Raw genomic sequence first — 27,939 nt, 5'->3', positions numbered from 1 at the left:
TATGACCAAATCACTTAGCTGTATACCTGAAACTAACACAACATTGTAAATCAAACATACTTCAATAAAATGTTTTGTTTTGAAAACAATTAATTCCTTATAAAGCATGAAAACATGAATGCATTCTCCTTTAAATTTTAGAGAAAAGCCAAAATTCCTAGATGCACTTGAGTAAAAGCTAAAGTTGCTTTGGGCCACCCATATTCTCTCCCTCTCTGCAAAGGTAAACCATGATAATAGTTTGATGTCTATTTCATGTACAAACATACACACCACAGAAAACATATTATTGGTTTGTGTAAGTGTATATAGATATAGGTATACATTTTTTGTTTATCCACAGTCTGCTACTTTCTTTTTTCATTTGTTACTTTATCTAACAATCATATTTGACTTTGTTGATACATGGAGCCGCTGTTCATTCCTTTAACTAGCACACATCATTTCATTTCATGAATATATCATACTTAATTTTGTCATTTCCTTATTCAATGTATGGATTTGGGGGGGGACACAATTCAGCCCATACTAAGTATGTAAAATTTTTATTTACTAATTACTTACGAATTGCTTTTTTCTAATTATTATCAAATTGAACTAAATATATCAAATTCTCTAAGAAACAAAATTTGAAAAATTTTAAAAACTTTGGGATCTTAGACAATTACATAGATAGAAATTAGAACTTAGAATTTTATCTGTATTTATTATTGCGTTTGAGTGTTTTTTATATACTTAAAATCCATATATATATATTTTTTTCTGACAGAAATGAGTGACTGAGTTGAAATGGTCAAGAAAACCTTGTGTTGAAGAAGATAAAGAACTTGGGAGTCATTATGAAGAACAGATTCAATCAGGATGATTATAGGATTTTGAATGTAAGGAAAGACTGTGAACCTAAAGCCAAAAAGGTTATGTATTTAGGGGAGTGATAGAGAAGTAAGTAGATGGCATTACCAAGAATGGGAGGAGTATGCTATTATCCCAGTGCCATATGCCTCAATGGCATTTGATATGCAAGTTCACACAGCTAACAAATACTCTCTAGATTCTTATGAAAGACAATATGCCAAGGTTTCTACCTTCAAAGAGTGCGTGGTCAGATCGTTCATCAGTGTTGTCACTATTAAACCACTCTTTTGATCCAACCATTCAAAAGAGAGAGAAACATTTTTATCTGAGACATCTACATATTAACATCTTCTTATCTTTAAAAAAAAATTCTACTGTATAAGATCAAACATTTACATAACATGTTTGGAGCAATATTCAGTCTCATAATAATAACTGCAATTTTTCAAAAGGATAAGGTCAAGGTTAAAATTGCTGTTTAATACTTATAAATATTCAACACTGTTGCCTCTGTACTCAAAGTATATTAATAATTCACTGCAAATTTTTTCTCTTTTTCCTAAAGATATTAAATGTGGGAGTTTTAATGCACTTATTTATTTATCCCTCTTCTATGTATTTATTTGGCATCATTGTTATTTATAGCCCGGGTATTTTAAAAAGTTAATTTTTTAAACAAGAACTGTTTAATTTCCATAAACTGTATCTAACATAGAAAATTTAAAATTTCTCCAGGCCAAAGTGTTGATACTAAGTTCCAATCCTAAGGAGATTGTGTGACAAGTTTCTTTTTGAAACAAAAATGCAATTTTAATTAAGAAAAATTAAAGAAATAAAAGTTTTCCCTGGGATCACACTGCATTACAAAAATTGTATCTTCCAAATTCTGCATCATAATGAAATTCTTTCATCATAATGAAAACTACTTTAGCTCTGAGCAATTTTCTAGACGTTTTGTTATTTATAGAAAGTGAGCATTAGAGACAACTTCCAGAATGGTAGTATGAGGAGCTCCATAGAACTGCTTCCTCGTGAAACTATTGAGCCCATGTATTGATTCCATCTCTGCTACCATAGTCACTTAGTTTATGGGCCCAGTAAGCAAGGAATGTGATGGCTAGGAAGAAAGGATGACTGACATCCCCAGAGTTGGTAGTTTTATTCACCTGATCATTAAGAACCTCCTCTGCAGTAATGGTCCTCTGGCAGACATTTAGCATTCACTAATATCTCCACAGTCTGTGCTCATTCTGAAAAGTCCATCCACATACTTCTTCCTTAAGCTCCCTTTTCATCAGTTTTTTTAATATGGTTCCTTTCAAATCCTTCACTATTCCAACCAAACCATTTGCAACTACCCATAAGTTAATATAGACCTATATTTCTGGACATTTCTCACTCCAGAGATAGTAGATGACTAAATGTCACACTTGAAGTTCTGATCACTAGGAGGATTTTCTTTTACCACTGTCCTCAGGTTTACCCTTGAGTGAGGGGGGGCTATAGAGCTGCAGCTGCTACTTTCAAGCAATACTAACATATCATGAAGACCACTCTGTAAACCAGGCTCAGGATTTTTCTTCCTCAGTCAACTGGTTCTAAGGAGAGTTCCAGAATGCCATTTTTGCAGGGTTTTTTCCTGGGACCATTCCTGGTACCAATTCTGTATTGTTTGGGGTCCAGTCAGGAGATAGGACCACATAGTCTTTTGAACAGGGAAAGTTTAATATAAAGCTTTATTAACAGGGGCTTGGAGTAAGGAGGAATTGGCTAGTGAGAGTTAAAAACAATTCTAAAGAATCCAGGAATAGCAGATATAAGATGTGGTCACTACTCCTAGGGCTGAGATAAGTACCCAAGGAAAAGCCTTCCTTCTATGACTGAGATGCAGATGTCATTGGAAAGAATACCACCTTGGCCTCCTGAATGTTGGAGAAGTCAATGAAGTAGCTCAATAGTGGGACCTCCTGGAAATCTACCCTCTGGGAGGTGCTGAGCCTCAGAACTTGTTAGGTACCAGGAGAAGCTACTGGACACTGTTGGAACCAGGAGCTGGAGAGGTCCCCCTCTCCAGGAGGTTAGTGCACTTCCATGAATAGCGCAGATTAGGTCAGCCCTGGGCTGGCTGTTCAGGACAAAGTTTAGGGGATGGCTGACCTCCAGTGCCCCTGGTGTGTGTCCATGTCCTGGACCGAGGAGAGGATATGGGGTGAAGCAACCTGGGCCGGGGACAGGCCCACAATATCTGGGTCTCTAGACTATGCCTCCGTAGCTGCATGAGTTTGCTCAAACATCATAAAAAGTTGTGCCCTGCGGGAACCTTACTCTAGAGAAATTATGCAGGAGCTGAACAAAGAAGACAAAAAGAGCTTTCTGCAGGACACTAGTAAGAGAGCACACTCGAAACAGGAAAACCCTTCCTCCTCCAGTGTTCTTCCAGGCCTTCTACTGACAAGCTTAACATCATGCTGGGTAGCAAAGGAGAAATATTTATAAGACCCAGCACAACTATTACAGAGCAGGCAACAAGATCCAATTTGAAGTGAAAAGGCAAAAAAAATCAACCACCAGCACAATGATTGTGCTTTTTCATTTTTGGATTTTTGGTTCTTTTTTTGGTAGCATCTTGTAGTTATGTTTATTCTTTTCATTTATTAAATAATTTATATTTTTGGCATATTGTTTAAAGTTCTTTGAGGCTCTAATCCTTTTAATAGTTTTGTATAGTAATTCTGGCACGTGGTAGATCATTTCCTTCAATGTTTTTCATTTGGATTGTGATCTAATCTGAAGTATAGCTCTATCCATAGTGGCTCTGCCAGAAGTGGGTTGAAGAGATTTTGAATTTGCTTGTGCCAGATATCCCAGGGATATATCGTTCAACCAGGGTCACTTGTATATTTTTGAATTGTGACTTCCTGAACCATGGTTAGGATTTTGGGGGGAGAGATCTCTCCCACTTTGAGCCTAGGCTGATCCAGAAGAGTTTTATTTTTGACTGAATATTTTACAAATTTCCATTTCCATTATTCTTTCATGATAATTCAAACTCACACTTTTAGATTATTTAGGCCAATCCTACCATCCTACCCTGGGGGCCGGCAGAGTATCAGCTCAAATGTTTAGTCTCATTCTCTCACTTAAGCTTACTTTGTTTCTTGCCCCTGGAAGTCAATTACTTCCTTGAACGCTCATCCATGCATTTAAAAGATTCTGTTATAGTTTGTCAGTATATTTAGTGGAAGGATTGTAGAATTATCTATTCTGCCAAAGTCTAAGAACGAAGAATCCCCAAATATCCTTATAAATCCTCTCTTCTATTTTTTTTTTTTTTTTGCGGTACGCGGGCCTCTCACTGCTGTGGCCTCTCCCGTTGCGGAGCACAGGCTCAGCGGCCATGGCTCATGGGCCCAGCCGCTCCGCGGCATGTGGGATCTTCCCGGACCGGGGCACGAACCCATGTCCCCTGCATCGGCAGGCGGACTCTCAACCACTGCACCACCAGGGAAACCCTCTCCTATTTTTTTAAGGCAACATCTATTAACACTTTCTTTCAGAGAGCCTTAAATTACTTACCCCTTATTACTTACCTTGCGTAAGTTATTAAACCTCAACTTGCCACAACTACTCCCGGTCCTTCTGCAGCCACATAATCTGGAGGATGTCATGATTTGTCCTTAATGGAAAAGATACACTGGGTTTGCTTTTCCTGCTCAACAAGTTTCTGCCAGCACGATCATCCATGAACTTACTGATTGGTTTATTTCCCATCAGATTTCGCACATAACTTTTTTTTTTTCTAATCAGTTAAATCACCTCCAGCAAAGGAAATAAAGCCATTGGGCAATGCCCATGGGGTGACTTGTCTTATCATGAGTCCCATTACCAGAAACAGCTGACTTTGTGGATAGTTGACTGGCATATTAAACACCGTTATGGTCTCAGGAGATCCTACCTGGAAAGTGTGGGAGAGAGGGAGCTTTTTGACAAGATGTATATGCTCAGAACCAAAAATTAATATATGATATTAATCAGAATAAGAGTCCAAAAACCAAGGGACAGGACTGGGTAGGGCTTCTCTTAATATTATACCTGTACTTAAAGTTTTGGACTACGACGATTGAGAGAATATAGCACCCAAATAAGAATGCTTCCATTAAAGAAGCCAGTGATGATCCCATTTAATGGGAATCTGGGACTGTAAGAGAGCACTTAAAGCATTAAGTGCAGCAGAACTACAGGAGGAATAGACATATTAGACTTGGAGCTGCACCAATAATGAGTATGTTTGGATTTTCTTCCTTTGGGGAGCTGAGGACTATATTCCCAGGTGTTTGAGGCATAGCTGAACTATATTTAGCAGGAATGGGAAAAAAAAAAAGCATGTGAACAAATGTGATTTTAATGTTGGGTGGCCAAAGGAATGAATAATAGTAAGGGTTTTTTTTTTTTTCCTTTTTTTTTGGCTGACCGGTATCAATATGGTCTTTCTATGCTTAGAAATCTAATTTGCCTTCGAAATCTCTGTGGGATTTAGCCAGGTGGGTCAAGCAGATCTACCCTTCAGGGTTTTGAAACTAGAATAATTAAAACAGAGAAACAGGACTGTGGGTACGTTTGTGGTAGTAATAGCAAAGGCAGTTCTCAGAGGCAGCTGTGGTACTGATGTTGGTGTCAGCACCTGGAGTCCAGTGACATCACTGTCAATGGCAGTATGTGGAAGGGGTGTGGCATCTGGTGCTCAGTAATGGTGGCAGCAATGTCTGCGTTATTAGTTCTGTGGCGTGGGTGTGGCTGTGATACAAACTCTATAGTCTTGGTTTGTTCTGCCCATTTTCTGAGCCTGTCTCTATGCTTTCTGGCAATTCTATGTGTCACAGTATCCTTCGGAATTTCCTGGTTCAGACGGCAATTCGAAAAACTTGAATCTTCCTGACTAGCCAGAATGAGCTTAGAGAGAAAAAATAGCCTTTTAATAACTTGTATTTTTTGTATACCCTAGCAAAGAGCCTTTTTAAGTGAGTACATCTACTACTGTGGTTTATTAATAAATAATGTGATCCGCAAGCTTAAAATGTTATAATTTACTAAGGAATGTAAGGCATTTACATGAAATAAATACAACCTACAGCATGAAATAAAATTAAATGCTAAATTGGGAACAGACTGTGTCAATCAGAAAGTCTTCCTGAAAGACATGGGATTATAGTTAATTCCTGCAGGACAGGCAGGAGATGGCATTTTGGGTACAGGAACTATAAAGCATAGGAAGGAGCCTGGATATTCACCCCTTAGAGAGACCAGCTTGACTGAATAAGTGTGTTCATGAACTGAAACCAGTATGAACGGTTAAGAGGGAACATATTATTAAGGCCTTGTCCTCTAACTGGAAAGAGAAATTCTCTTACATACGTCTTTTTTTCCAAAGTTAATAGTTTTAAACATCAGGCTAAACACTTTGCCAGGAGAGGTTTTGGAAATCAAGTCTGAATTAGCCTCTTCTCTATGTGCAAAGTTCTTAGATGTTCTTTCCTGGCTGATGGGAGAAAAGAGCTGGGGCTGAGGCGAGTAAGTAATAAAACCTGAAGATAGTTCCAAATATATCAATTTGCATTCAATTATCCATTATTTTTGGAAGTTAGTTGTTTTTTTTTTTTAATAATAAGCAGTGAACAACTAAATAATTACAGTTTTTCATTGGCAGCATAAAGACTGCTGATTATTTCTTGGTGTCAAGGTCCAGTCCTGCTCGCTGTCCTCGACTCTTAGTAACATTCTTGCTCATTAACTTCAGGATGACCTCCAGGAATAAAGATACATTTGAAAGGGGCTGAAAATCGTTTTTAAATCCAACTTCCCTGGCTTTACAGTGAAATGACCACACAGTCCGGTCACTGGGTCAAAAATCAATTACAAAACAGAGGAGGTTTTGCATTAGCCTTAGTAAAAGACGGACTCGAAATCCACAACCAAGAAAAAAAGGCAACCATTAAAATGCAGGAAATACAGTATTGGCTTTTTCTCTTGGCGAGATAGGTCGGCTGCTTTCCAGCCCCGCTGTGGATGCTCTGAAGTTCACGGTTCGCTCCGTCGCTTCTGCCCAGACCCCCGCCCCCGTGGAAGCTGTCGTAGGGTAGCCCCGCAGCATGGTCCGCACGAGGACGCCCCCTTCCTACCTTCAGGGGACAGCGTCCCTGGCCCCACCCAAGCCAGAGTCCGAGAGTCCCACCCCTTCGCCTCCTGCAGGCCCCAAGCCAAGTGGGGATGAGCCTGGGCCCCGCGTTCGCCCTGGCAGTTCCGCGTCTGCGCAGCGGACGTGGGGCTGGAGCGGGGCTGGCCGGGGAGGCGCAGGATGCGCGGGAGCCAATGGGCACGCTCGGGGGAGCCTGGCTGGCTGCGGCGGCCGGCGGGGCGCGCACTCTCGGGATGGAGGGCGAGTGCCGGGCACCTCAGGCGCGCTCCTCGGGCCTCCCGGCTGGGGGCGGCGGCGGGGAGATCCCGGGGGGCGACGACCCCCTCCCCGGCAGCAGCGGCTCCTCCGCCCTCCTGCAGGCCGAGGTGCTGGATCTGGACGAAGACGAGGACGACCTGGAGGTGTTCAGTAAGGTGAGGGCGGCGCGGCGGCGCGTCCCGGGAAAGTTCCAAGTCAACTCACGGAGTTGGCCCCGCCGTGCGGCGGCCGCCCCAGCGCGCTCGCTCGGCCCCGCTGGAGACTCGGAGCCGGGACAGGGTGGGTCTCCCCCAGCTGCCCGACCCCGCCTGGCGGCTCGCAGGCTCCGGGGCTGCGTCCCGGCGGGTCCCGAATAGCAGCCGCTCCCTCGTTTGCACTTTGACCTTATGTTTGGCAGGGCCTTGGATTCGTGGAGTCTGCAAAGTTGTGCTGTTTCCCCCTTTTCTCCTCTTCCCTTCTTTGACGCGGACATTTCCAGTGACAGTGCCCGAACCCGGGAGGCGGTGGCCCAAAATTGCCCCCGCCCCTGGCAGCTTCTTTTCAGGCGCAGCCAGCCCTGAACTCTGGGAGCGAAATCACCCGAGTCTAGAGAAATTATTCTTGATTTAGTGTTGTTGCTGGTTGTGGATTGGAGACTTGGGTGGCGCCGGAGGTGAGTCTCAAGTCTAGTGGGAAGAGGCGTGAGGGAATCCCTCTTCAGGAGAAAACGGTTCTTGTGTCCAACGGGGAAGCTCCTGCGCTGCGGAGCTCAGGATTTTTCAGATAGTCAGCTCCTGCTACCGAACCCACAGACGGCGCTTTCGTTTTTAAAGGTTACCCGGGGAAATCTAGGACCAAAGGGCCCTCTGAACTTGTAGGATAGTTGGAGAGAAATTGACAAGGGTTACTGGCCGACTTGTGCGTGTAGGCTGGTGGTTGTAATTTTTTTTTTTTTTGGGAAAAGAAAAATACCATTCTTGCGGGGCCGTTCAATGCCACTGCATCTTCTCTCGTTGCTGTTGGCAGAAGACTTGAGATGGGAACATTGTATTAATTACTAAGAAGCCTGTACAGTAGGTAAATGTTACCTTGAGCTGTTAAGAAAAGCCAACAAACTTCACCGCTGCTTTATTCTGGGAAAGAAGTTAGAAAGTGAACAAGCATACTCTGACCCCAAAGAGGAATATGTAAAACTCCCCTTTTTTTTCCTTCAGGATTAAATGAAATGGTAGGAACAGTTGTATTTGGGAGGTTCAGAGAGAGTATCAGTTTTGTACCCTTGATGAAGTCACTTGACCTTTCAATGTGTTTAAATTCTAAAATAATGGAATTGTGTACACTTTTATGTTCCACACATATTTTATGTTCAGATCAAGGACAATTGGCCAGTTCTTGTTTATATTGCCTTCTAAGATACCATTAGGCTATGGTATTAGTGTATGGGATTCTGCACTGTGAATCTTCGGGGGCAGGGGGTACGGGGAGAATGTAGGGAGTGGCAATTGCATATCAGAATCATCTGGGATGGTTTAAATTTGTCATGTGGTTTCTCTTTCCCCAGATTCTCAGTGTCCCAGCCTCAACTGAGAATCACTGTTTTAATGAGCCTCCATAGTCAGAGGCGGATTTTAGGTGAAGTTAATGAAATTTAACTTTAATTTAAATTTAACTGTGTTGTTGGCTTAGGCCTCTGTAAAATGTAAGTTACTGGGAGTTGTACAGGTTCTAGGTGGAAAGGGAAGGACAGGTTGTAGCCAGAAGCATTTCTAAGTTGGCGTTTCTGGTGAATTGCCTAAAGCTACCTCAGAAGAAAGGAATCTAGAACTCTATGGCTCCAACCAGTTGTTGAGATTTTTTTTCTCATTCTAAATAAAAAAATTGTTTTTCCACCTAATTCTGTGTTTGTAATTTTGTGTCCTGTTTTAAAAGGCTGTAAGCTGCAGCACCATACTTAACCTCTGCTTTATTAAGCAGGGCATATAATAATGTGTAATATTGTATCTTTACCTTAATCTGTATGGCTGCTTTCTATAGATGATCTTAACTTTTTCTAAGTGTCCAACACATGTAGTTATACAGCACTAGCAAGCAGGGTGGATCCAAGTGTATGGGCCTTGCCTGCTTCTATTTTAGTAAGTTGAATTTTTCAACCATTAACCACAGATAGACAAGCAAATTTAAGAAAGTTGTCTTCATTTGGCCTACTCTCTCTATGACTCCCTTTTTAGCCTGCTCCTCTGTAGAACCCTGCCACTGTCCAGCCTACCCTAAGATGGTATCAACCATTACTACCAAAGTGTACTAACTTTACCCCTTAGTACTTTGAGATTGACCATTTTCATATTCAGTTTGTATTTACAATTGTAGTTTCTTATTTCCTTAGATTATTTATGAATATATATACCATGCCCCTGTCCAGAAGCTCTTTTTTTCTCTTTTTTAATGGAAATATAGTTGATATACTATATTAGTTTCAGGTGTATGACATAGTGATTTGACATTTATATACATTATGAATTGATCACCATGATAAGTCTAGTAACCATCTGTCACCATTATAAAGTTACTGCAATATTATTGACTATATTCTCTACACTGTACATTACATACCTGTGACTTAGTTGTTTTATAACTGGAAGTTTGCACTTCTTAATCCCCCCAACCTATTTCCGCCTCCCTCCGCCAAACTACCAGTTTGTATCTATGAGTTTTGCTTCTGTTTTGTTTGTTCATTTGTTCTGTTTTTTTAGATCCTACAAATAAATGAAATCATAAAGTATTTGTCTTTTTCTGTCTGACTTATTTCACTTAGCATAATATCCTTTGGGTCCATCCATGTGGTTGCAGGTGGCAAGATGTTATTCTTTTTTACGGCTGAGTAATATTCAATTGTATACATATATACAACATCTCTTTGTCTATTCATCTATCAATGGACACTTAGGTTGCTTCCATATCTTGGCTGTTGTAAATAATGCTGCAGTGAACATAGGGTGCATACGTCTTTTCAAATTAGTGTTTTCACTTCTTCAGATAAATACTCAGAAGAGGGATTGCTGGATCATATGGCAGTTCTATTCTTAATTTTTTGAGAAACTTTCATACTGTTTTCCATAGTGACTGCACCAATTTACATTCCCATCAGCAGTGCACAAGGGTTCCCTTTTCTCCACATTTTCACCAACACTTGTTTTTTGTTGTTCATTTGATAATAGCCATTTGGATAGGTTTGAGGTGATATCGTATTATGGTTTTGATTGCATTTCCATAGTGATTAGTGATGTTGAGCATTCTTTTCATTTGTCTTCTGGCCATCTGTATGTCTTCCTTGGAAAATTATCTATTCAGTTCTTCTACCCATTTTTTAATTGGATTGTTTGTTCTTTTTTGTTTATTTTCTTTTTCATGATTGTTATTTTATTGAGTTGTATGAGTTCTTTATATATTTTGGATATTAACACCCTTATCAGATGTATCACTTGCAAATAACTTGTCCCATTCAGTAGGTTGCCTTTTCATTTTGTTGATGCCTTTCAACTGTGCAGAAGCTTCTTAGTTTGATGTAGTCCCATTTGTTTAGTTTTGCTTTTGTTGCCCTTGCCTGAGGAGACAGATCCCCCAAAATATTGCTAAGACCGATATCAAAGAGCAACTGCTTTTGTTTTCTTTTAGGAGTTTATAGTTTCAGGTCTTACATTTAAGTCTTTAATCCATTTTGAGTTTACTTCTTTTTTTGGTATAAGAAAGTTGTCCAGTTTCATTCTTTTGCATGTAGCTGTCCAGTTTTCCCATCACCATCTATTGAACAGACTCTCTTTTCCCCACTATATATTCTTGGCCCCCTTTTCATAAATTAATTGACCATATAAGCATGGGTTTATTCCTGGGCTTTCTGTTCTTTTCCATTGATATATATGTCTGTTTTTGTACCAGTACCATACTATTTTGATTACTGTAGCTTTGTATCATAGTTTGAAACCATGGAGCATGATACTTCCAGCTTTGTTCTTCTTTCTTAAGATTGAATTGCCTATTCAAGGTCTTTTGTGGTTCCATACAAATTTTAGGATTGTTTGTTCCAGTTCTGTGGAGAATGCCATTGGTATTTTGATAGGGCTTGCCCTGAACCTGTAGATTGCTTTGGATAGTATGGAAATTTTAACAATATTAATTCTTCCAACCCATGAGCATGGTATTGTCTTCAGTTTCTTTGATCAGTGTCTTATACTTTTCAAAGTATAGTTCTTTCATTTCTTTGTTTAAATTTATTCCTACGTATTTTTTTGTAGTAATTGTAAGTGAAATTATCTTCTTAATTTCTCTGACAGTTCATTATTAGTGTATAGAAACACAACAGATTTCTGTATGTTGATTTTTGTATCCTGCAACTTTAATGAGTTCATTTATTAGTTCTAATAGGTTTTTTTTTTTGGCATCTTTAGGGTTCTCTATATATAGTATCCTGTCATCTGCAAACAGTGATAGTTTTACTTCTTCCTTTTCAATTTGGAAGACTTTTACCTCTTTTTGTCTGATTGCTATGGCTAAGACTCTCAATACTGTGTTGAATAAGGGCAACCTTGTGTTGTTCTTGATCTTAGAGGAAAAGCTTTCAGTTTTTCACCACTGTATATGTTAGCTATGGCTTTGTTACGGCCTTTATTATGTTGAGGTATGTTCCCTCTATACCCACTTTGTTGAGTTTTTATCATAAATGGATGTTAAATTTTATCATGTGCTTTTTCTGTATCTTTTGAGATGATCGTATGATTTTTATCCTTCATTTTGTTAATGTGGTTTATCAGTATACATTTGCAGGTCAGAAGCTTTTTAAAGAGTAGGCTCTTTGGCTTATAATTATTCCTTTTTTTCTCACAGTACATTACGAGTACCTGGTAAATACATGTTAAGTATTTTTGTGTAAGATTCTGTGCTAAGGATTCTTTGGAAAAAAGAAATGCAAGATTCAGTTCTTGTTATCACAGTCTTGGAGTCCGGTTGGAGGATGTGACAGAAACTCTAAATGACAGTATCAAGAGAGATGGAAAGTAAAACAAAGTATTGTTCTGAGTTTTCAGATAATCCAGTTAAGAGAAAATGATGCCAACTCTCAATAGAGCACAGGGAATGCAGAGGATATTGACTTAAAAGAACAAGAATAGATGTGGAAGGTAGGAGAACATAACTGATAATTCGAAAAAAGGAAAAGAAAAAGGATAAAAAGTGTAACAATAGTGTAATAATTGTTTTAGAACTGGGCCAAAATGAGATGAGGCTTGCAAAAAATTTACCTAGAGAAAAGGAGCAAACTTGTCTACATTTAAAAGAAAAAGTTCTTCTTTTGGGGGAAAAATAATATATTAAAATAAATTGCCTTTTTTAAAATTAAATACTGTAATGTGTAGAAGAAACAGCAGTTGAAACAGAGCGTAGGTAAACAGGTCACAGTGAAACACTGAGATGCTTATTTGTTACTCAGTAAATTATAGCTCTTATTATTGGTTTTTTAAATGGTCTTCAGGACCATAAAGTGAGATCTGTATCATTTAGGATAATCAGGGAATTTACAGATGTAATTATCGTCATCACCACTAGTCGACTTCGAGATGTCATGGTATGCAGGCTTGGTGCTCAAAAGCTAGAAATAGATAAAAATTCTTTTCAAAAATAAGGGGGAAGAAAGGAAGTTCTGGAAGGTATAGACAAGTAGGCTTAATTTCAAGCTCTGGTAAAGCTATCAAAGCAACAGAACTACTTAGTATATTTAGTGTAAACACTTTGAAAAGAAGGAGGTGATCATTTTTAATAAGAATGGTGGAAAACTAAGATTGTTTTTAGGTAAATCAGAAATATAACAATGTATATGTTTATTTGAACAAGCTTTTGAAAGAATCACTCATATTTTTGTGGAAAAGGATATTTTTGAAAGAATAATGAGCTATGGTTGTGGAGAAAACCAGCTCATATATATATCAATATATGATCATATATATGATCTCTATCAATCTGGCAACTCAGTGTAGTGATGGAGGGACAATTATACTATTCAACAATTCTCTCAAATACTTAGAAGAAGATATTGGAAGTCTGGTTATTAATTTTTCACATTTGTTGTCTGAACCATCTTTATTCAGTTCCTATTGTTTGCATCTATTATTCATGGCCATGACAAGAATCAGAATTCTCTTCCATGATTTAAATGAAGAGAGTTTAATGCAAGGACTATTTATTTATAGCATTTTGGGCAAGTTTCAGGAACAAAGAAAGGATACTGAGGCACTTAGAGACTTGCAGTAGCAAAAAGCCTTTAGCACCCCTAGTTCTAAAGGGAAGAGAGATGGAAATAGTGTTGCTGGAACCCAATGAGAGTTGGAGCTGTGGAGAAGGGGCCATTTCCACATGAGCTGTGTTTACACAGAGATGTAGCTAGAAATATGCCACTGCCTGAAGTGTGGCACCAAAGCATGGAGGAAATGGGGGTATATTCCCTGAGCTCCTCTTCTCCTGTTCTTGGATCTCTGCTTCTGGCCCCCACTAAGCAAGCTGCTCAGGTGATGGCATCCATAGGGGTCCGTCTCCAAAGGGACAGAGAATAGATGGATGAGAGCTGGAAGGGTGGGGGTGAAAAGAGAGAATAACCAGCATAATACATAATACTACAGAAGTGTGGAGAATAACTGGATAAAGACAGCCACATCACCACCTCCCATCCTGTATGCTCTTCTATAATGTGACCTGCCACCTTCCTATCAAGAGGTGGGATCTATGCCCCACTTATTGAATCTGGCTAGGATTGTGACTGCTTTGACCAATAGGGTATGGTGGAAATGATGCTGTGCAACTTCCAGGGCCAGATCACAAAAGGAAATGAAGGCTCTGATTTTTTTCAGTGGGACAGTGTGCTTTTTGCCATGTAAGACATGCAACCTAAGGCCTCCATATTGTGAGGAAGCCCAGGCTACACTGAGAGACTACACGTAAATGTTCCAGTCAGCAGCCTCAGCTGAAGTCTCAGGCGCCATCCAGCATTAAATGACTAACTTGTGAGTGAAAATGTCTAACATGATGTCAGCCCCCAGCATTGAGACCTCAGATCTCAGCTGAGGCCCCACATATAATGGAGGAGAAACAATCCATTTCTGCTGTATCCTGTCAGAATTCTTGACCCAGTAAGCCAATGTGCATAATAAAATATAAAAACAAATTGTCTTGGGATGGTTTGTTATACAGCAGTGGAAACTACCAAAAGCTAATAGTCTGTATAACATAATCAGTCTTCCAGATTTTTGATAAATTGGAATACTGGGTTTAAAAGCAGACTATGAAATTTAATTGGGATAAAGGTAAAGTCTTGAAGGAGGCTCTACTCATCATTGTAAATTAAAATATAGCAAGACGTAAACTTAGTATTTAGGAGCAGAGACTCTAGCTACACTGCCTGTGTGTGAAATCCTGTCTCCACTGCTTACTAGCTTTATTTCCTTTGGCAAGTTAGTTAACCTCTCAAAGCCTCAGACTTTTCATCCGTAAAATGAGGGCAAATAATAAATATGAGAATTAAATGACTTACTAAATGTAAAGAGCTTATAAATAGTACCTGGCCCTTAGTAAACCCTCTTGAATATTGATCAGTTATACACAGCCCGTGTAGGATCCTGCTGTCCAAAAAGAACGACAGTGATGGACATGTTCCAGCTCTGTCTGTTTAATGTGGCAGCCACTGGCCACATGTGCCGTTTGAGCACTTGAATTGTAAACTAGTACATTTGAGGAACTGAACATTTAATTGTGTTTAATTTGAATTAATTTACATTTAAATTTAAATAGCCACCTGTGGCTAGTGGCTACCAGTTTGAGGAGTACAGGTCTAACCAAATTAATATTTTATTACTAGCTTGGATTATGATTACTCAAGAAATATCCTTGAATCAATGAGTGGTTTTCTACCTTGGTAATCTGTACAGAAATATATAAAACACACACACACACACACACACACACAGTATTTACATATGTATGCATGTGTGTAGTGTGGGCATATGTGAATGTGTATGTGTATATATATATACACATATATTATGTATGTGTGTGCATGTAGAATGTGTAAGCATAGTGAATGTTTCTATGTATGTATATATGTAGTGTATGTGTGCATGCATTCTCAATTGTCTCACTTAAAACCTAGAATACACGATTAAAGCAGGCAAGTCATGTGTTCCCACTTCTCTGACCTTCATACTGATCCTACCTCAGTGGGTTTTACCATTTCGATGGTTACTCAGCCATAAAAAGAAACGAAATTGAGCTATTTGTGATGAGGTGGATAGACCTAGAGTCTGTCATACAGAATGAAGTAACTCAGAAAGAGAAAGACAAATACCGTATGCTAACACATATATATGGAATTTAAGAAAAAAAAATTGTCATGAAGAACCTAGGGTAAGACAGGAATAAAGACACAGACCTACTAGAGAATGGACTTGAGGATATGGGGAGGGGGAAGGGTAAGCTGTGACAAAGCGAGAGAGAGGCATGGACATATATACACTACCAAACGTAAGGTAGATAGGTAGTGGGAAGCAGCCGCATAGCACAGGGAGATCAGCTCGGTGCTTTGTGACCGCCTGGAGAGGTGGGATAGGGAGGGTGGGAGGGAGGGAGACGCAAGAGGGAAGAGATATGGGAACATATGTATATGTATAACTGATTCACTTTGTTATAAAGCAGAAACTAACACACCATTGTAAAGCAATTATACTCCAATAAAAAAATAAAATTAAAAAAAAAAAGAGGAACCAATAAAATAAAGGAAAATAGGGCTGATCCAGGATTCCTCCCACTAGGAGCTCCACTGTCTACCATCACAGTCCTCTTAGATGTTAAGTACTCTTATATTCCTCCCAGAAGAGGAAGAGTAGGTGAGTGAAGTAGAAAGAAGATGAAAAATCCTCAGTTCTCCTGATGAATGAGCATATATGGTCAACAATAGAATTAAAACCAACAAGGAACTTGCAGGGTAAGTTTGGAGAGACCTTGTATAAGACCATTTTATGTACAAACATTCCTAGTGATTTTCAGTGACTGAATGATCAATATACCCAAATGACAAGGTACCTATTGAATCTGAACAAACAACATATTTTCAAGGTCATATGGAGTATTAATTGTACTATAATTTGAACTGTTCGTGCAACTTAAGTTCCATTCCACCCTCTGTATTTTAAAGGGGGAGTTGATGTCAGAAAATAGCAAAGGTATATTATGTCATCTATGGATACCAGTGCCCTGATCCTTGGAATGCTGTTTTGAGATAGAACCTTAGATCTAGTCTGGGCTTAGCAGAAAGAGGGCTTGGATCCATCAGCACTGTCTTTCATTGGCACAAGGAGTGGGGAGGGTTGCAGTAGTAACAGTCTCGCCATGCATTTGCTATCATGAAGGAGAATAAACTAAGGGTTTCACTGATGATATGTTCTGGCAACTGTGAAGAAAGGCTGGGAAGAACAAAATGTAGTTTAGCTTGGAAAAGACTTGGGCTGATTCTTTTAACAACCTTTATGAAGAGTTGTTATGATCTAGGTGGATTAAATGTTTATAGTTTTGAAGGGCAAAAGTAGAACCACTAGGTCAAGAGTATGTGGAGATCAGCTTTAGGTCAGTTTATGGAATAGTTTTCTAATTGAAGGTTCCAAAATGAAAGGGATTACTCAGCTAGGCCATAAATTTTGTCACTAAAAATGCTCTGGCACAAGCTGGATGACTGTCCCAGAGGAGAAGAGGGTGTGACAGTTGCACTGTCCCTTCCCGCAATTAGGAGGGAAATGAGGGCTTCCTGGTGGCGCAGTGGTTGAGAGTCTGCCTGCCGATGCGGGGGACATGGGTTCGTGCCCCGGTCCGGGAAGATCCCACATGCCACGGAGCGGCTGGGCCCGTGAGCCATGGCCGCTGAGCCTGCACATCCGGAGCCTGTGCTCCACAACAGGAGACGCCGCAGCAGTGGGAGGCCTGCGTACTGCAAAAAAAAAAAAAAAAAAAAAAAGGGAAATGAAATTTTAGCATGCTAAACTTAACCACAGGAGCAATGGAAAGCCTTAATTAGGTGGTTCTACTCATCCCCTCAACTCATCCCTACAGTTTCATTCCCAAACTGAACTATGTTTCTCCATTCCCTAATTCTTATATTTCTCTTCCCACACCTGTTATCTTTTCCATCTGATTCTCTGCTAATGATATGATGATTTCTTAGATATCTAGGATAAAATACTAGGTCTTACCTTCTGTTTATCCCTTTCACTCACTTTCCCTGTCCTCTACATATCTGAAATGTCCCAGTTGGTTTTATCTTCTTGGTATCTCTAGAATTAGTGCCGCCTTCTCGTTCCCACTGCTCCAACCCCAAGTAGTATTGTGTTTACATTTGAGAACCATTAAAGTAGTTCACAAGAAGACACAAGGTCTTCTTTCTTCTCTGTTTTGCCTGTAGTCTGTCCTGTGTACTCACAGAAAACTGTTTCCAGAGCACCCAGCTCTGAACATAAAGAACATATTGTCACATTGTGTCATTCAAGGCTCTTGGTGATTAGGCTACACCGTGGCTCCCCTCACCTCTCTCTCTTGCTCTCTTTTGCATGTGCGCATGCGCACGCGCCTTAGTACTCAAAGTATGTTCCATGAATCTATTGGATCACCTGGGAGCTTGTTAGAAATGCAGTTTCAGAATCCACTCCAGAACCAATGAATCAGAATCTGTATTTTAACAGGATTCCTCAATGATTTATTTGCACCTTACAATATACTGTTGGGTCAACAAAACAAAATCCTTTCTGTTATTTACGGCCCGTTGTAAAGCGACTTCTTCGTTAAGAGCTTCTTCATTCTCCAGCTAGAATTAATTTCTTCTCTGTGCTCCCCATAATAGTGTTTTGGAATCTCATAATACTTAATACATTTTGCCTTATAAAGAGGTATTTGTTTCTCATCTCTAAAATCTTAATTGCTTGTCTATCTCCAATAAATTAAATTCCTTGAAGGTAGAAGAGTAGGAACTCTAAATGTTAATGGAATAAATACATTAATGAATGATATGGCCTGTGCCTTTTTTCGTATATATGGACACAGTTATTGCAGTAATTTTCCAATCATCTGTTTTCAGTAAATTCAGTTTGTATTGTATTGGTCTTTCCAATCAGGTTACTAGACCAAATAGAATTTAAAACAAATTTGTCTTGACAAATGGTGAGTAAATATTATTGATGGATGACACAGAGCTATGTTAAGCGTCAATTCTGGACAAAAGCTCCTATTTAGATTTCATTAGAAGAAATAAACACAAAGCATAAGAAAACCCAAGGGAATCATTTAGAAACCTTCTTACTTGGGAAAAATAAATCCTTTGAAGCCAATAGCACCTGTCTCAATCGGGGGCTTGGTTGCAAGCAATGGAAATCAACTCTGGCAGGAAAGGAATGAAATAGTAGCTCACAAAGTAGATTTGAAGGCTGGAAATGCAGATGCAGAAAGGGACAGGCACTAGCAGAAACTATACCCAGTGTTATGGTTGGAAACAAGATTGGATGTTGTATAGCCAAAAGAAGAAAAAATCCATGAGAACCTATAGGAAGAAGAACTATAGAGCTCTTTTGTGCAGATAGCAGTATTTTATTTATTTATTGGTCAGTGGCAATGGGGAAAATTATTACAAGTATTTTGGGAAAATAATGTTAAAAGACTTCAGATTTGAACTTAATAAAATATATTCTATTGGGTTTTGAAGGTGGAGTTTTATTTTTGCATTTTGGGGGTTCTGATAGGATGCTCTAGTATAACTCTGAGAGCCTGCTAGTTTTGCAAGTGACTAGTGTGATCAAAAGGAAACACAGATTCAACAGTTATGCAGTTGTAGTGTTCAAATTTATTTTATTCATGTATTTTTTAATTGTATCCCACACTTTTCAAAGAGGATATTAGACTAAAAGTTAAAATAAACATTTTTAGTCACTTTAAGAATATACTTTAAAGTTGTCTCAGTAAACAAATGGAGAGTTATGTGCTTAAAAGTTTTGTCTATTTTAAACAGAATTTTTGAATAACTCTGACACTTCATATATCCAATCATGTTGGATAATGCAGTGCTACTTATAGTATTAATAAAAAAGGGTGTAGTTAGACAATCAAAATTATTAGCAAATACTGATATAAAAATCAGTAAAACACATCTGTGATAAAACAGAAGGTTAAATCAGTAGTTTCTAAAATTGAAACAATTTTTTTTGGCCTTGAGAAATGCTTTGGTATAACATACCCCTTTTTAATTGTGTTTAACTAACTTTATTGAGGTGTATTATATATCACAAAATTCACCCATTTTGGGTAGATGATTTTTTGTAAGTAAATTTACTTAGTTGTACAACCATCACTGTTAACCAGTTTTAGAACATTTTCATCTTCCACCTCAAATCCATCATGCCATTTCCAGTTAATATCCATTTTTACTCCCAGCCTTAGACAACTACTAATTGATTTTCTGTCTTTATAAATTTGCCTTTTTAGGACACTTCATATAAATGGAATTGCACTTTTTGTGTGTCTAGCTTCTTTCATTTAGCATATTTTATTTTTTTAAATCATTGTTTAAAAATTTTTGATATAAGAAATAAAAATTTCATTTTAAAATGAAAAACAGAGATTACTGATTTACAATGAAACATTAGGAAAAGAAATTCTGTTTACAGTTAAAATGGAAACCTTATTATATGTGACCAAAAACTAAAGGCAAACTCTTGGTATGTGAGTTTTCAGAACTGGGGGGAAAAAATTCCTATTTTGTTCTTTTGTATTAACTCTGAGAAGGTTAAGTGTGTGTATCCGTGTGCATACATACATAATACATATGTACATATATATTTATGTGTATTTAACCTGGTTGAAAGTTGAATGGTATTTTTTTGTTAGGTTTCACTAGATAATGCGGTAGTACAAACAGCCTCAAGATCTTAGTGGCTTACCTGCAATAAAGACTTCTTTCTCAGGTATGTACCTGTCAACTGTGACTGAACTGAGAGTCTGGTCCAGGCTTTGAGTCTGCTTCTTGTGTTTTCTTCATTTTGGGATCAAGATTAAAGGAGTGATGCTAATTGGGACATGTCATTCCTGCGGCAAAGGGAAAAGAATATGAGCACCGGTGGAAACAGGCAATGGCTTCCAAATCTTCTGCCCAGACACATGACACCATCCAAAGCAAGTCACTGGTCAAATTAACTGGGGTGGGAAACTTATTTTCCTTCCATAAGGAGGCACTGAAAGTTACCTGGTAACTGACCAGGAGGTGTATTCCTTTCATAGAAAGACAAGGGGTTATTGGGAACAATCATAGCGGCTCCCACAGTGGTTTTGTGGCAAAATCATATGCAAATGGCATGTTGAACCTTTCTGAGTAAGGAAAACTAATTTTTTTTCTATGGAGTGTTAAATACAAAAAAGAAAAATTTCCACTAGATAAGAAATTACCCAAGCATAATTGAGATAAATGGAAAGGCATTAGTCATGATTAATAACCTCTTACTGGTTAATGCTCATGAATAGTCTGATTAGGATCATACAGACCCTTAAAAACCTCTAGCTGTGCAACAGATATCTTACTTTGGATTTCAGGTGCAACGTTCATTTATCGTGGAGCTCTCCCTTCCCTTTTTTCAAGACCTATAAGATAAAAATGTGAATACTTAAAATTCTGCCACAGTAAACGTCAAAATGAGTTTCATTGGTTATATCTTCATCAAAGCCTGTGTTCTTCCCATTTACCTCCTTTCTGGTCTCCCAACATCCTAAGGCCTTTCCTGCCTTAGGCATTTTTGGTTCCCCTGACTGGAATGCTCTTCTGTCAGTGTTTTTCATGGCTGGCTTCTTCTCACATCACCTCCTTAAAGACACCTTCCCTGACAGCTCTCTCAAAAGCATTCCTCTCACTTCCTGCCTTAACCACCTACTCCAGCAATTCATTCCACTTTATCTGGAATTTACTCCCCTGTTTATCAACACTTATTTATATCTGGACTTATCTTGTTTCTCTATATTTTTATTTGGTTATCATCTGTTACCCTCCCCCCTAACTATCGTGTAAGCTTCATGAGAGAAGGCACCATGCCAGCCAGTCTTGGCCACTGTTGTATCCCAGCCTAGTGCTTGATACATAGTTGACATTCAATGAACTTTTGTTAAGTGAAATAAAGGTGCTATACTAGGTGCTTTTGGTGTGTGTGCATGGGTGGTGGTGATGGTAGTGGTGACTGAGTCTTGGCTCTTCCAATTAAGAAATAAGTGATTTGGGGAGAATTATTATTATCCCTATGGTACAAGCTTATTTATCTGTAAAATTCAGGTGATGATAATTGAGCTTTCTTTCATCAGATTGTTGAGAGGATTAAATGAAATAATGCAAGTGTATGGTGCTAAGGTGCATCCCTGGCACTTAGAAATGTTGGTGGCTGCTAACTGATCAGGGAGTTGGTTGCCGAAGGTTGGAGCGGCTGTGGCAGTTTCTTAAAATAAGGCAACAAAATGAGATTTTCAGCATCAGTTGACTCTTCCTTTTACAGATGATTTCTCTGTAGCGTATAATGCTGTTTGATAGCATTTTACCAACAGTAGAACTTCTTTCAAAGTTGGAGTGAGTCCTCAAACCCTCCCTCTGGTTCATCAACTAAGTGTATCAGTTTATGTAATATTCTAAATCCTTTGTTGTCATTTCAACAATCTTCATAGCATTTTCACCAGGAGTAGATTCCATCTCAGGAAACCACTTGTTTGCTTCTCATCCATTCAAGTTTTATCATGAGATTGCAGCAGTTCACTTCATCTTCACACTTCTAATTCCAATTTTCTTGCTATTTCCACCACATTTGCATTTACTTCCTCCACTGAAGTCTTGAACCCCTCAAAGTCATCCATGAGGGTTGGAATCAGCTTCTTCCAAATTCCTGTGAATGTTGATATTTTCACCTCTTCCCATGAATCACAAATGTTCTTAGTGACATCTAGACTGGTGAAATCCTTCCAGAAGATTTTCAATTTCCTTTGCCCGGATCCATCAGAGAAATCACTGTCCATGGCAGTCATAGCCTTGTGAAATGTATTTCTTCAATAATAAGTCTTGAAAGTCTTGAAAGTCCTTAATCCATGGGCTGCAGAATGGATGTTGTATTAGTAAGCATGAAAACATCAATCTCACTGTATATCTCCATCAGAGCTCTTGGGTGACCAGGTGCATTGTCAAAGAGCAGTAGTATTTTGAAAGGAATTTTTTTTTTTTTTTCTGAGCAGTAGGTCTCAACAGTGGGCTTAAAATATTCAGTAAACCATGTTGTAGACAGATGTGCTGTCATCCAGGCTTTGTGGTTCCATTTATAGAGCATAGGCAGAGTCAATTTAGCATAATTCTTAAGGGCCCTAAGATTTTCAGAATAGTAAATGAGCATTGACCTCAAAGTCACCAGCAGCATTAGCCACTAAGAAGAGCTTTGAAACCAGATATTGACTTCTCCTCTCTAGCTATGAAAGTCTTAGATGGCATCTTCTTCCAATATAAGGCTATTTCATCTTCATTGAAAATCTGTTGTTTAGTGTAGCAACCTTCATTAATGATCTTAGCTGGAGCTTCTGGATAGTTTGCTGCAGCTTCTACATTAGCAGTTGCTGCTTCACCTTGTACTTTATGTTATAGAGATGGCTTTTTTCCTTAAATCTCATAAACCAGCCTCTGCAAACTTCAGACTTTTCTTCTGCAGCTTCCTCACCTCTCTCAGACTTCAGAGAATTGAAGAGAGTTAGAGCCTTGCTCTGCATTAGTTTTTGGTTTAAGGGAATGTTGTGACTGGTTTGGTCTTCTATCCAGACCACTAACATTTTCTCCATATCAGCAATAAGGCTGTTTCACCTTCTTATCATTTGTGTGTTCACTGGAGTAGCACTTTAAATTTCCTTCAAGAGGTTTTTGTTTGCATTCACAGCTTGGCTAACTGTTTGGCACAAAAGACCTAGCTTTCAGCCTATCTTGACTTTTAGCATGCCTTCCTCATTAAGCTTAATCATTCCTAGCTTTTGATTTAAAGTGAGAGTCTTGAGACTCTTCCTTTCACTTGAACACTTAGTGGCCATGGTAGGGTTATTACTTGGCCTAATTTCAGTATTGTTGTATCTCAGCGAATAGCAAGGCTCAAGAAGAGGGAGAGAGATGGGGGAACAACCAGTGGGTGGAGCAGTCAGAACACAAACATCAAGTTCACCATCTTATATGGGCGTGGTTCGTGATGTCCCAAAACAATCACAGTGTAACATCAAAGATCACTGATCACAGATCACCATAACTAATATAGTAATAATGAAAAAGTTTGAAGTCGTATTGCAAAAATTACCAGAATGTGACACAGAGACATGAAGTGAGCAAATGCTGTTGGAAAAATGGCACCTATAGACTTGTTCGATGCCAAGTTGCCACAAACCTTGTAAAAAACATGGTATCTGTGAAGTGCAATAAAGTGAAGCATGATAAAATGAGGTATATGCGTTCCCTGTGTGGCCCTCTCCAAGATTCTTTCTCTCTCTCATGCTTAAAAGAAAATAATAATTTGAATTTTGTTTTTATCATTCATTTGGTTTTCATAAAAGTGATGGTCCTGAACTTAAAATGGTTTGACTAATGATATTTAGACTTTATGGTGCAAAAGCGATACACATTCAGTAGAAACGATACTTTGAATTGTGAATTTTGATCTGTTCTCGAGCAGTGGTAGATAAGCTTTCCTGGTGCTGGGCAGCAGCAGTGAGCCACAGCTCCATGTCAGCCACACGATCACAAGGGGAAGCAACCGATACGCTTGACGCCGTTCTGTACCCATAAAACCATTTGTTTCTCACTTTCAGACAACATTCAATAAAGTACATGAGATATTCAACACTATATTGTAAAACTGGCTTTGTGTTAGATAATTTTGTCCAACTGTAGGCTAATGTAAGTGTTCTGATCACATTTAAGATAGTCTAGACTAAGCTATGATGTTTGGTAGGTTAGGTGTATTAAATAAATTTTTGATTTATGATATTTTCAATTAACAATGGGTTTATTGGGATGTAAACCCATTGTAAGTCAAGGGAGATCTGTATATGTATCTTGAAGCACTGTTTGTTAAGGATTTATGTGAATTTGGACCTTGTATGTTTTAGGACTTTAAAAAATGATGTTGTCCTGTGTGAATTCTTCTCTGATTTGATCTTTTTTCTTCTAATATTTAGTTTGTGATATTTATCAATGGCCTTACATGAAGTTGTAATTGATTTTCATTGCTGTGTTTTATATATATATATAAAGCCTTGTATGCATATACCACAATTTATCTATCCATTCTTACGGGCTGCCTTGAATGTTTTTGTACTTCCTTAGGTTTTGTCCACTACATGACTATATTTTAACCATAGAGATTGATTTATTCTTGCTTTAGATTTCTGTTTAATTTTGTGGGAAACTGAAAATTGAATTCAGTGACAACTCCCAGTACGTTTGACTTACTGGCAGTTAGGTGGTGGTCAAATGCTGGTTCCTCTACTTAATAGCAGTTAAGAGTTTGAACAAGTGATTTAACCTATTTCCTCATTGGAAAACAAGAGGTAAAAGAGTACCTACTCAATAGTATTGCTAGCTGGTTTAAAAAAGGGAAAGAAATAGGATATACTCTGTGGGGTCATGGTAAGGTTTATATAATTCACATGAAGGTTTCAAGGAGACAATGTATACCCCACATTTATTCATCTCTTTTTATCCTCTGTGATCCAAGGTGAGATATGACCTCTCTGATGTTACTGACTCTCAGAAAAGTAACGTGACTTGACCAGGTTCACACAGCTGTATATATATGTAAACTTGAATTAAGTTTAGTTCTGCCTAACTACAGAGACTTTTTCTTTTAATATACCAGTTTTTTTTTTTGCCAGAGTGGAAAATTATGTCAAACAAAATTATGTGAAACATATCTGTGGTCAGTATATAACTTCATAGTGCACAAAACCTGAAAAAGTCCAAGTATATTCAAAGCAACACTGTTAGAAAATAGAAACAGAAAAATGAATAAATAGATTATGATATATGCATACAAGGGTATATATACTACATAGCACTGGAAATTATGTCAAACAAGATTATTGAGTGTTGTATGCCCCTTTATAGAACACGACATAGGCTGGCTTTTCCCCCAATCACATTTTCAACAGTGTTCCACAGAAGGCCTTTCTAATTTTTTATTATTATTATAAGCAGGCAGATTGGAAGGAGTTGTAAACCAAAACACAGCTGGTAAGTCTAAATTTAGGCCCATCAAGATGAGTGTCCCTCATAACAACATGGTTTCTCAAACTCCTTCCACTTTAAGTTGCTTTTAACCAGATGTCTCTTGGTGTACGTGTTTCTTGTACATCAGCAATTTTATTTGCATGGCCTTTTCATGCCAGTATTCTGATTTATCACACTTCTCACATTGATTTTTTTCCCTCTACTTGTAAAAAGAAAATAGTTGTTTGTGCACAGATGGTGGTTGCAATTTAGTATTATCAGAGTAATTCATGTTATATTTATGAGATGTTCCCGAGTAGCATCTTAGTGAAGGATATTAAGGAAGGACACCTCTTAGAGAGATCATATCTCACCTTTTAACCTGTTTCTTTTGGAGTTTATTTCCTGAGCACTCAAATATTGGCAAGTCATTGTTTGTTTTAAATTTCAGCTCTGTATTTTATTTATTTCAATAGTAGAACGTTGGAACCATCTAATAGCATTAAAAGTGGGAGGCAAAAAACATTTCTCAGAAATTACTGAAGTTGATTGTTAACCTGTAAAAAAAATTAATGGAGCAAGGATGAAATATTTTAATTATAATTCCTTCCTTCCTTTCTATCCTTGTTTCCTTCCTTAAATATTTATTATGTACCACTCTATATACAGAAATGCTGTTCATTTGCTAGCGCTACCGTAACAAAGTACCACAGACTAGGTGTCTTAAACAGCCGGAAATTTATTTTCACACAGTTCTGGAAGCTAGAATCGAAATTAAGGTGTCAGCAGGATTGGTTCCTTCTGAGGGCAGTGAGGGAAGGATCTGTTCCCAGTCTCTCCACTTGGCTTGTAGATGGCTGTCTTCTCCCTATGTCTCATGTTTTCCCTCTATGAACGTCTATGTCCAAATTTCCCCTTTTTTATACAGATACCAGTCATATTGCATCAGGACCCACTCCAGTGACCTCATTTTAACTTGATTACCTCTGTAAAGACCCTGTCACCAAATAAGGTCGCATTCTGAGGTACTGGGGGACCTCAACATATGAATTTTGGGAGGACATGGTTCAACCCACAACAAATGCTTATAATAAACCAAAAATAAGAACAAAGAAAACTTACCCTTAATTTGTAAGTGACTTTGTCAACAAATTTCAGTATTATGCTAGCACAGTGCTAATGTCCATTCATTTCAGGAAAGTCACTTAAATGGTTTCTCTTACAGTGAATGTGTTGATTTGCAGTAAGGATAAGACAATGACTTCCTGCGACAATCTGGCTTACTTCTCTATTATACATATTCAAATCTCAGCCTGAAACCATCCCAAGATTTTTTGAGTGAGTGTGAGTGTGTTTTCTCTATGCTAGCTATAAGAAAGGTATTCAATGTTATTTAAGAAGTAGAGATTTACCATGCAAATAATTTCCCTTTTGCTTTAATCTCTTGAAGAAAAAAAATGAAAAGATGTATTTTCATTGTGTGAAATATCATAGGATAATGGTTGTATATCCAAATGCTAAGAATGAACGAATGTATAAATGAGATTGAGGACGGGGAGAAAGACAGAGAGAACTAGCAGGAGAAAGAGGCATGCGTTATTGTGGAAGTAAGAACTTTGTTTGGAAAGAACAAATTTTAATGATCCATTTCTCCTGAAAAGCATCAACCACAAAAAGTTAAATGAAGTTCTTTTTGGTCAGTTACTTCTTTGGATCTTCTCAAACACTTATTGTCTTTACTTATTCGTGTCCAAATGTAAATCTTTTAAGTATTGTCAGTATATTTTCTTTCCTTTTTTTGAAGCGAATATAAAACTCTTTGGATAGTCACTTTTATTGAGGTTTTAAGAATGTTTTTGAGTGATTCATAGTAATTTACATCCTTCTACTGAAATCTTGGATGTTGCTAAATTTCAGCCTGTAATTTTCTTCCTTTGCTAGATATTGAAGCATATTTTTATGACACCACACTACACTCATTGGAATTGTGAGCCTTTATAAATTCAGGCAGATCTTTTCCACTCTACAAAAGGATGCATTTTAAGCAGAAGAAATAGAATGCTAAATTATGTAGTAGGTAAAAGAAGTGGGTTGTGGTGAGTTAAGAGGGTGACTACAAAGAACGCCAAAGCACATGGTTGTATGCACTGTCAGTGAAATTTAAAGCACATTTGCCCATCAACTTAAAAAACTACTGTTTATATGAAATGATAATTGAGAGAGATTTTTGTACATGCTGATTGCACATTTATTTGAAACCTCTAAATTCTGGTTTTAATGGCTGCTTAGTATTCCATTGTGTTAGCATCCCATAATTTATTTTGACAATCCCATTTTC

General features: G+C 38.2%; 1 protein-coding gene, 1 long non-coding RNA gene and 1 pseudogene across 6 annotated transcripts in view; 1 reads left to right on the top strand and 2 right to left on the bottom strand.

The window, feature by feature from the left end:
* The window catches only part of LOC125965447 (uncharacterized), a 105,685-nt gene extending 98,528 nt beyond the window's left edge, over positions 1–7,157 (bottom strand). Inside the window, exons 1-2 of the long non-coding RNA XR_007479323.1 lie at positions 7,032–7,157; positions 4,446–4,531 (exon numbers count right to left, since the gene is read on the bottom strand). This is a non-coding gene — a long non-coding RNA (uncharacterized LOC125965447). The remainder of the gene's footprint in view (positions 1–4,445; positions 4,532–7,031) is intronic.
* A 42-nt stretch (positions 7,158–7,199) lies between these two features.
* Positions 7,200–27,939, top strand: part of SNX7 (sorting nexin 7) — a 98,273-nt gene continuing 77,533 nt past the window's right edge. The window contains exon 1 of one of the 5 annotated variants that reach the window (XM_033433462.2): positions 7,200–7,461. In XM_033433462.2, coding sequence (XP_033289353.2) covers positions 7,222–7,461 — 240 coding nt within the window. In that variant the 5' untranslated portion in view covers positions 7,200–7,221. The remainder of the gene's footprint in view (positions 7,462–27,939) is intronic. The other 4 variants (XM_033433455.2, XM_004263064.3, XM_033433435.2 and 1 more) reach the window with 4 other exon arrangements.
* LOC125965670 (tigger transposable element-derived protein 1-like) lies at positions 21,733–23,437 on the bottom strand (annotated as a pseudogene).

This window comes from Orcinus orca, chromosome 1, assembly GCF_937001465.1.
Source record: "Orcinus orca chromosome 1, mOrcOrc1.1, whole genome shotgun sequence".
NCBI lineage: Eukaryota > Metazoa > Chordata > Mammalia > Artiodactyla > Delphinidae > Orcinus > Orcinus orca.
The sequence above is the reverse complement of the archived record's forward strand: the minus strand, read 5'-3'. Positions and strand labels throughout refer to the sequence as shown.